At 48.6% G+C, this 9,901-nt stretch overlaps 1 protein-coding gene across 1 annotated transcript; it reads right to left on the bottom strand.

Moving 5' to 3' along the window:
* Positions 1–4,919: 4,919 nt before the first annotated feature.
* LOC106800318 (protocadherin-23-like) lies at positions 4,920–9,455 on the bottom strand. The gene is given in 2 exon segments (XM_014779917.2): positions 4,920–5,014; positions 7,105–9,455. Coding segments are annotated over 2 exon segments (2,130 nt in total). The 5' UTR covers positions 9,140–9,455.
* Between the last annotated feature and the right edge of the window lie 446 nt (positions 9,456–9,901).

The following is a 9,901-nucleotide window of genomic DNA, read 5'->3' as shown; positions in this document are numbered from 1 at the left end:
GTGTTTCTGGATAAGATTAACATTTGAATTGGTGGACTGAGTAAAGCAGAATGCCCTCCCCAATGTGTGTGGGCATCATCCAATCCATCAAAGGCCTGAACAGAGCAAAAAGAAGGAGGAAGGATTAATTTACTCTCTCTGCCTGACTGCTGAGCTGGGACATCAGTCTTTTCCTGCCCTCTGGCTGGGACTTACACCATCAGTTCTCCTGGTTCTCAGGCCTTCAGACTAGGACTGAATTACACTACTGGCTTTCCTGGGCCTCCAGCTTGCAGACAGCAGATCATGGAATTTCTCAATCTCCATAATTGCATGAGTCAATTCCAGATAGATAGATAGATAGATAGATAGATAGATAGATAGATAGATAGATATCCTGTTGGTTCTACTTCTCTTGAGAACCCTGACTAATACACATTTTAGATGAAGAATTGTGGCCAGAAAAGTTAATAGAGATAGTAAATGGTACAGTCAGAATTGGAACCAAGGTTTCCTGACTCTAAACCCAGTGCTTTTTCCATGCTGTCTCAATAAAAGATTCCAAAGAGTAAAAACTGATAAACAGAATAAAAGACACTTTCTAGACTAGAATCATGCCCTGCACACCTGAGAGTGGCCAGGTACTGGCACTGAATGTAAGTGGTGGTTAGTGCCCTGAGGTGAACCCCTAAGGACTTACGACCCACCACGCCCAGGCCTTAGCCACAACTTACATCACACTGCCTAGTCTCTCTAAGACCTTCATGGTGCTTTTTTGGGGGGAGGGGAGAGGAGCAAGGATCACTATTGAGAGGTCGTCTGAACCTTCCTTAGGACAAGTGGGATTCTATAAGCCCATAAGGAGAAGTTACAAGTGCCAAAAGTAAGTAAAACAGATTTGTGCTTTCATTGCCAGAAACATATATATCTAACTAAAAACCTAATACACAATTTAAATTTTTTCTGCTCCTTTTTCCATCTTTTAGTGCAAGAGAATCTTTATTTGAACTGTCATTTTCAATTAGTTCTCAGCCTTTGCTATATTAGGCAAATAGTTTCTTCCTCATTTCTAGAAGTCCTACTTACTAACATTTAATAATATATAACACACATTGAGCATTTACTATGAGTCAAGTATTGTTCTAAGCATACATGTATTAATTCATTATCCACACAAAAATTTCATCAAGCTAACAATATTGTTATCCATACTTTCCAGATGAGGAAACTGAGGCACAGTGCCCATGATCACACAGCTAGCAGTAGTGGAGCTGAGATTCAAAACCAGGTCCTCTAGCCCCATAATTGTCTACATTTTCATCACTGCATGCAGCCTAATTTTAATTTTCAATGCTATGAACACTCCACCATGTAATGTCAATCATCTTTAGTTACAGAACCAAGAACTAGACAAAGCCCTGGCAAGTTATATATTGACTGTAACTAGAGGGACATTCCACAGATTCTAGGCTATTCCCCTCCTATTACATATCAAATATATTATCTGATCATCTTTCTCAAGCAGGAAAAGGAGAAAGGAAGTAAAGCCAACTGATTAGTCTTGGGTAGCAGTTGGGTGCGGGACACAGTGAGGAAAGATATCAAAATGAAGTCTGAGAGAGAATTCCACAGTCAATCTCGAGTGCCAAACAGATCATCAAAGCAAAGCCAGAGGCATATGCAGCACATGCTGGGAACTAAGGTATAAGGCCAGCAGGAGTGGGATAATCAGGGAAGACAACAGTTGGCGGGTAATCTAGACATATCCTGGAGACAGGCGCAAACGACCACTGTGGAAATCTCACATGCTTTGAATGCATGTGTACAGATGCGTCGGGTCCATTTAAAGGAGCCAGAATAAGACAGTCACTTACGGGTAATACAATGATAGGTCCATCAAAGCTGGTACACACTATGTAAGCATGTAAGCATGTAAGCATGTATGTAAGGTAAACAATAAGAATACGTGAGTAGTAAGGTGAGGGATAAGCAATGCAATTCAGGCCATAAAATTCCAAAGGATCAATGATGAAACACACTGAGTAAATAAAGTTTACAATAAAATTAATACTCATGCAAATTAAAAAGTAAAAACTTTGACTAGTTGTAATTCTCACTAGCAGATTTTGTTTTTCATTATGCAGCTCTTCAGTACAATTTAACAAAGCTATTGATCTTCTGGTATATGAGAATGAGGATACTAGGAATGACAGGGGATTCAAATACCATTAAATTGCACCCCCACAAGGTACTCACAGTCCATTATTTTTCTAATACTAGTAAACAACTATAGCACTGTAAAGAACATTAAGAAAAGAGCTGGACAGAACTAGAAAACCTTTAGAGGGAAGAGGTGTTATTTGTGGTGAGCCAAACTCTCCAATTTGAAAGAAAGTCAAGAGAAGACAAGAGGTGATAGTGGACAGAACTAGGATGATGACAACGGGTATAAATGAAGGGACAGATGCAAGAAACACTGGAGGCCTCAGCAACTCCTGTGGTCAAATTTGGGGAGGACTCAAAGATGACACTAAGATTTTAGGAAACATCATCTCCCTTATTAAAGTCTCTTACTTCCAAAGCTGGCACCAGGAGAACCTTTGAGAGAGAGAGAGCCTCACACTGTTCCTCAGAACCACCTTATCTCAGCATCCCTTGCTGTCTGCCATCGTCATCCACAGGCTTGAGGAGAAGGGCTGCCAGGCCTGGGCACTTTGACTAAAGCCAATTAATACCCTCCCCTTAAATCATACCACCCCCTAGAGGACATTTTGGATTCTCCATTTTTACCTCCACAGCACAGTTGAGACAAAGCTAACACAGTTAGAAAGACTTTACTAAGGGCTAGGGGGTTCATTAAAAGGAAATAACTCCAAAAGATATAATGAATCAGAAACAAGATATAGTTTAGTCCTCTTCAGCCCATGGAGCACAGTAGGCATCAGGCCTTCCCATCTCTCGGTGTCTTCCCAGATGGTAGATGCTATTTTTAATGTCTACTGCCCAGGCACCCCTCCTAGACAGGCTCCTCAACGTCAGGCCATGAGAGCAAACAAACAGGCACAGCCAGGGGCTCTCCCCACAGCGCCAGGTTGGAATCTCAAGACCTGATTTTTACCCAACTGACTGATATGACACATGACCTTGCTCTTTACCCTTGTAATTCTCAACAACACAAAATACAACCACTCCAATAAACAGCAAATACATACACACCGAACACATAAACATATGTATAGGAAGGACATATTAACAAAAATAGGAAAGTTTTAAAAAGGAGCTGATTAATGAAAATTGAAAAAGAAAGAAATTAAAAATAGTAGAAGGAAAATGACTTCGATTTGGGAAATGCTAGATTTGAGGTGCCAATATATATCCAGGTAGAGATACTTACCAGGTAGAGAAATGTTAATCTGGAATTTATAAGGGAAGTTGACCTGGGAGATGTTAAACAAACAAAAAAAAAAGTTGCAGTTCTGGGAATATAAAGAAGAAAATATAGAAAGGAGAGAAGTGAGAGGAAGAGCTTGAAAATGCCTCCACCACACTGAGTGAGGTGGCACAAGAGGAAAGAAGGAATTGGCAAGAGAGAGACAGAAAGAGAATGCAATGAGACAAACGGCAGTGAAGAAGATGCCTTCAAGAAAGGAAGTGGGCCACAGTCTAAAATGCTTTAGAGAGAATGAGGGAGGTTATGAAGAAAAAAAGCCCACTGGATTTAAATAAAAGAACATAGCTTTTGAGAGACAGGATTTAGTATAGTAATGATGGAAGGTCAGAACAGGAGGCTAAGGAATGATCAGCAAGTGAAGGCAGGGCACACATCATTCATTCTTGAGGACTGACAGTGGAGGGATGGAGACAGAAACACAAGACCATACACTCCGTTAGCACAGGGACCTTGCCCGTTTTGCTCACCGCTGCATCCCCAACCCCAACAGCACATCCTGGCATCTAACAGGTACTCGGTAAATATTTGTTCATTGAATGTTGTTTATTCAATGAATACTGTTGTTTGATTAAGTAAATGAATTAGTGAATAAATACAGTACAGTCACTCACTGTGTAACGGTTCAGTCAAAGACAGACTGCATACACAACAGTGGTCCCATAAAATTAGTACCGTATAGCCTAGGTGTATAGTAAGCTACATCATCTAGGTTTGTGTAAGCACACTCTATGATGTTCGCACGATGACGAAATCTGCTAATGATGCATTTCTCAGAAGGTATCCCTGTTGTTAACCAAGGGCATGACAGTACTGACATTTGAGGGAGTATGAGAGAATAATCTTGCGACGGCATGTGTGTGATTCAGGTATAAATGCTGCAGTTATATTGTTTTAAGATCTGGTTACAAGATAAAGGCTGCAAGTGCAGTCCATATCATTGGACTTAACGTGGCCTTGAGAGTGGAGGTCTTGCCTTGAGACTGAAGTTCATCTTTTTGACAGCAATCTGAGGAAAAAGAATCTTTCAGGCCAGACACTGGAACTCGGGAGGAAACCCCTGAGTGTCTGCGGAGTAGAAATCCCTCTCTGCCTTGACCATGAAAGCATCAAGAAATACTGAAAGGAGCTCCTGAGGGATGAGTTGCTAAGAAGGGGCTCTCCACACAGCAGGCTGTGGGGAGAAAGAAATTAAGAAATCCAGGCAAGTGCCAGCAAGGTTGTGAAAGGCTGGAGGTCACCTATCTCAGGCTGCTGCTGGTTCTTGTACTTTGTATTAAATCCCCTTGTTCTGCCCCACATTTAAAGTTTTTGGAAAGTTCCAATCTGGGCATGAGAATATAAAAGGGTTCAGCCAGCCCTGTGATGGCAGCAAGAGCAGTCATAAGAGTAGAACCCCAAGGATTAGTAATGTGGAAAAACCACCTAGTAATGTGGAAAAAGACACCTTGAAAATTCGAGGGTTTATTTTATTAGATGACATGGTGTTTCTTTACAGGGAATCTAGGAAAGAACTTTTTTTTCCTCTGTTGTTTCTCATTTGTTTTTATTTGATTTTGACAAAGGAGAATTGAGCAGACATGAGATCTAAAGGGAGTACACAGGTAGAGAGCAACAGAAAGAAGGTACAGTTATAAGAATTGATACAATGTAATTAAACAAAGCCCTGGAAGAAAAGAAAGGCCATGAGATCCAAAGGCTAGCTGGGGAGGTTCATTTTCACAAAGTGGTATAAAGAAAGATTGAGAGAGTAAACAGAGAGAAAGCAGATGGAAGACATTCCGGTGAGGCTGACCTGGAAGTTAGGGGACAGAGTCAGCTAGAGGGCTTACGGAACACAGAAAGTTCACACAGCTGCTGTGGAGGGGCCACCAGCGAACCCAGTGAATAAGACAGCTTCTTAACCTTGCGGGGCTAGATTGCTGGAATTTCCAGAAATTCCAATCAGCACGATTTAATACTATCTACAGCAATACTTAGCAATCTGGAAAGGTTTTCTGCAATTGGAGATGCAGTCTTACACTTGAGCCAAGTTCAGCTCACCATAATGGATCCGCCACACACCGAGTCATAATAACAGGATAAACTCGCACCTCATGGCAGACCCATCTCACAATTTTAGAAACAACTCTAAAGACAAGTTCTAATCAAATGAATCACAATTAATCCACTCTGCTTATTTTCCTTCAAATGGAGCCAAGTTGTACTGTTTCATACCAAGATCCTTAAGGTCTTCCGGATGGAAGAAATTTTGGAAATCATCTAGTCCAACCTCTCACCTATTATGACTTCATTTTTAGAAATCTGTGGCAGAAACTATCAGCGCATCCTGGAACCTATGTGCCCCTCTACATTTCTCAGCCTCCTCTGCAGTACACCTGAGGTCATGTGGCAGAGCTCTGACCAATGGGACATTGGTGGATGTGATCTAAGTCACTCCCAGGCCTGGCCCTACCTTGGACAGAGGAGAACCAGCCAACCTGCATCATATCAGACTCTGCTTGAGAGATAAATAAACTCCCATTGTGTTACTCACTGACATCTGTAGTTTGTCTGTTTCAGCAGCAAGCATTAATTGATTTTCAAGCCTTCTTTTAATAACCTAGCAACTCAGAGTTGCCAATCATGCTAGAGAAAGGGATGGAGAGTATTATTGCCCACAGAGTCAAAGGATTAAAAAAAAATAGAAGCAGTCATGAAACTCATTTTTACAACATAGTAGCATCTCATTTATCTAAAGGTTATTATTTGAAACATAACTTATAAATGCTAAAGCCTCACCTCCCCGAGAACCAGGAAATAAAACAATCCTGCTTGAAAGCTAAATAAAGCTTTAGAGCTTCACCAACTAGTTAGCCTCTCAGGCTCTATTTATTTACTCAAGTTATCTTCCAGTAACTAAATCAGTCTTGGAAATCTGGTTTGTTATCTCACATCAGATAAGAAATAGGAAATTGGAAGCCATAAAGAGTGGTGCTGGAAGGGTGCAAATGGCACCATTCTGAGTGTGAAGGAGAGATCAGAACTCTAAAAGGCAACACACCCAAAAAGCAGAGCCCCATTTCATAAAGGATGATTGAGCCGCACCACTCCTCAGAGGCCTGAGGTATCACTGGAGGAGGCCAGCCCACAACTGATAAAAATGACGTCACGTTCTCAACTAGCCTTTGTACACTTCTAGGTAAGCAAATGTCTAAGTCTCCAGAAACAGTTACTCAAAACAGTTTCAGTGTTTAAAGGCATACACTTGTTTATTTGGAAACCTAATTTGCCAGGGCCACTTTATTTCCCTAGGATGCCACATAATGATGCTCAAAAATAGGAGACATTGCTTAAAAATAGGAGTATACTGTTTGAGAATAGGTGGTTCTTCCCAAACCGATTTGAGTGCACATATCCAGCAGAAGGAAACCGGGATTCCATAAGCAAAATCGAAATCCAAATATCACCTGAAGTAGAAAGGACCTTAGAGATTATTCAGTCCAAGCCCCTGGCAGAAAGGTTAGGTGACCAGAGGGCGCCCATTCATCTCACTGTAGAGGAGGAACTAGCGCCCATGTCCCCCGCTTTCCGAGCCAGGGTACAACCATCCATATCACAATTCTCCTTCCCTGGACAGACTCACAACCTCTGCATCCCTTCCCAGGCCTTCCGGTTGATCCACCGGTCTGATGCACTCACCTGCAGAAAACAGTGTCCAACCGGGGCATGCTCCGCAAGGGTGGCGTTGTATACCTGCCTCAGGAAGATGGGCTCGTTGTCATTCACGTCGTCGACGGTGATGCTCACCAGGCAGGTGGCAGAGAGCGGGGGCTCTCCAAGGTCTTGGGCCACCACTCTAAGCTCCACCGCCTCCTGGACCTCTCGGTCCAGACTCCGGGTGGTGCTGATCACGCCACTTTCGGGATCGATGGTGAAGGACGGTCCACACTCTGCCGGGGCCCGCAGAGCCTCTGGGTTGCAGCGGGCCTGGAGGTGAACCAGCGTGTAGCGCAGCCGGGCGTGGTCGGTGCCAGCCTCGTCCGCATCGGAGGCGCTGACCCACAAGACCGCGGTGCCGGGGGCCGCGGCCTCGGACACTGAGGCCCGGTAATGCTCCCGGCTGAAGAGAGGCGGCTGGTCGTTGAGGTCAGCGACCCGGAGCAGCAGCGTTTCCTCCGCGCTCAGCGGCGGGGACCCCGCATCCGTGGCCACCAGTCGCAAATCATACAGGTCTCGGCTCTCCCTGTCCAGGGGCCCCTCCACGCAAAGGAAAAAAACCCCTGGAGAGCCTCCAGGCCGCAGCGCGAAGGCTCCCTCCCCGCCCTCCAAGGACAACGAGATGCTCCCGCCTCCGAGGCCTACATCAAGTTGTCCAGCGGCCTCCTCTTCCTTCTCCGGGTCACCGTCCGCGTCGGACACCGAGACACGAGCCACATAGTCTCCAAGTCGGGCACCCTCAGAGACACGAGCGGCGCCTCCCTCGGTGAGGAAGAGGAGGTGAATGGCCGGCCGGTTGTCATTCACGTCCAGCACCGCGATGGACACGCGCACGGTGGCGACCTCGGGCTCGGCACCTCCGTCGCGGGCCTCGACCACCAGCTGGTGCCAGGCCTGCGCCTCGCGGTCCAGCGGCCTCCGCAGCCGCACCACGCCGCTCAATTCCTCCACAGTGAAGTAGGCCGCGTCGCCCAGTGATCCGCCGCCGCCACCTGCCCCGGGCGCCTGCCGGGCGCGGATGCTGTAGCGCACGTGGCCATTGGGCCCCAGGTCACGGTCGGTGGCGCGCACGCGGCAGACCTCGGCACCCGGCCGAGCGTCCTCGCGCACCGCGGCGCGGTACTCGCTCTGCTCAAAGACGGGCGGGTTGTCATTCTCATCCAGCACGCGCAGCTCCACACGCAGGTGGCCCGTGCGCCGCGGACGACCGCCGTCCCACGCCTCGATCTGCAGCTCGTGTGCCGCCGCCGCCTCTCGGTCCAAGCGGCGCAGTAGCACCAGGTCGAGGGGCTCCAGGGGCGACAAGGACCGCGGCGACGGTGGTGACCCCGGGTTCCCGTAGCGCAACTGAAAGAACGGTCCTGCGGGGTCCTCGGGAAGATTGGGCGGTTGGATCAGGGTGTAGCCCTGTGTGCTGAACAGCCCGGCGTCGGGGTCTTGGGCACCTGGCAGGCGGAAAGCGGTACCTGGCGGGCTGAGCTCCGAGACGTCAAGTTGCAGGGAGTCGCGGGGAAAGCGGGGTGAATGGTCGTTCACGTCGTTGACGCGGATCTCCACCTGCACCACGGCGCCCAGAAGCGTGGCGGCCACGAAGCTGTAGTGGTCGCGCCGCTCGTGGTCCAGGCGCCGAGCCGTGCGGATGATGCCGGTGTCCGGATGCACGTGGAAGTCGTCGAGCAGCGGGGAGTCATCCGAATCCTCCGACAGAAAGAAGCCTCCCCCCTCCTGCTGCTGCGTGGCCGGCAGCCCGGCGCGGATGTCGCCGACGAGAGTGTCCGGAGGAAGTCCCTCGTCCACAGAAAGGCTGAGGTTGAACACCTGGGCACATGTGCCCGAGGCCGCCCACAGCCACGCGTGCATGAAGAGCCCGAGCAGGAAGCGCCGCGCCCTGGAGCCGCCGCCGCCCCGCCGCCCGCGGGGTGACCCTCTCCTCCCGGGGAGCAGGAGGCGCTTCCAGGAGGGAGCCCCACGCCGCTGACGCCCGGCGCCCATCCTCCGCCCAGAAGGGATCATTTCTCCGCCAGCTCCTTGGGAAGGCTCCCGGGTAACTGCCAGCTTGTCGCGGGATGGCAGAAAAATCCAGGAGCCTTTTCAGTGTCTGAGCCAAAGAAGAAAAGACTTTGTTTGGCAAACAAACCAACACACCCAGGAGTTCCCGAGGTTACATCTGCAACTGGTGAAAACGTCCTCCGCCTGCCGCTCACGCAGACGGGAAAGCTCTAGCTGCCTCTGCTGCTGCAGCCACCTCTTCAGCCCCTGGATTTCTTTAAACGAGTCTCATCTCTTTCTCTCTCTCCTTTTATTCCTTTTACATCTGTTCCTTGTTCTCCTCCGCTGGTTGTTTCCCCCTGGTAACGTCAGGTGCATTATTTCTTTTGCCAAAAAGGAGGAAATTATTTAAAGCGCACACACACAAGGAGAGGATGCGGGTCGAGCCGGGGAAGGGGGTGGAGTAAGGGCGGGGAGGCCGAGAGTGAGGGCGCCGGGCCAGAGCGAAGGAGGGAGGGAAGGAGGGAAGGAGGGAGGAGCGGCTCTGGCCGCGGCGGTGGCGGACGCTCCCCGCGGCGTCTCGGGACGCGAAGGACCGCGCGGCTCCCCCTCCGACCCAGCCCCCGCCGCCTCCCCTCCCTTCTCCTCGGCGCAGTGTGACGCTGCGCACGCGAGGGCAACTCCAACCTGCGAGTCGCCGCTCTGCAGCAGGGCGCGTTCGCAGCTGGGCCTGGGACGGAGGAGAGGGTAGCAAATGGAAAAAGACCAGGAGATTTGGACCGGTTT

Source organism: Ceratotherium simum, chromosome 12, assembly GCF_057802395.1.
Source record: "Ceratotherium simum simum isolate JZ-2026a chromosome 12, ASM5780239v1, whole genome shotgun sequence".
NCBI lineage: Eukaryota > Metazoa > Chordata > Mammalia > Perissodactyla > Rhinocerotidae > Ceratotherium > Ceratotherium simum.
Note: the sequence above shows the minus strand (reverse complement) of the source record. Positions and strands in the feature narration are given on the sequence as shown.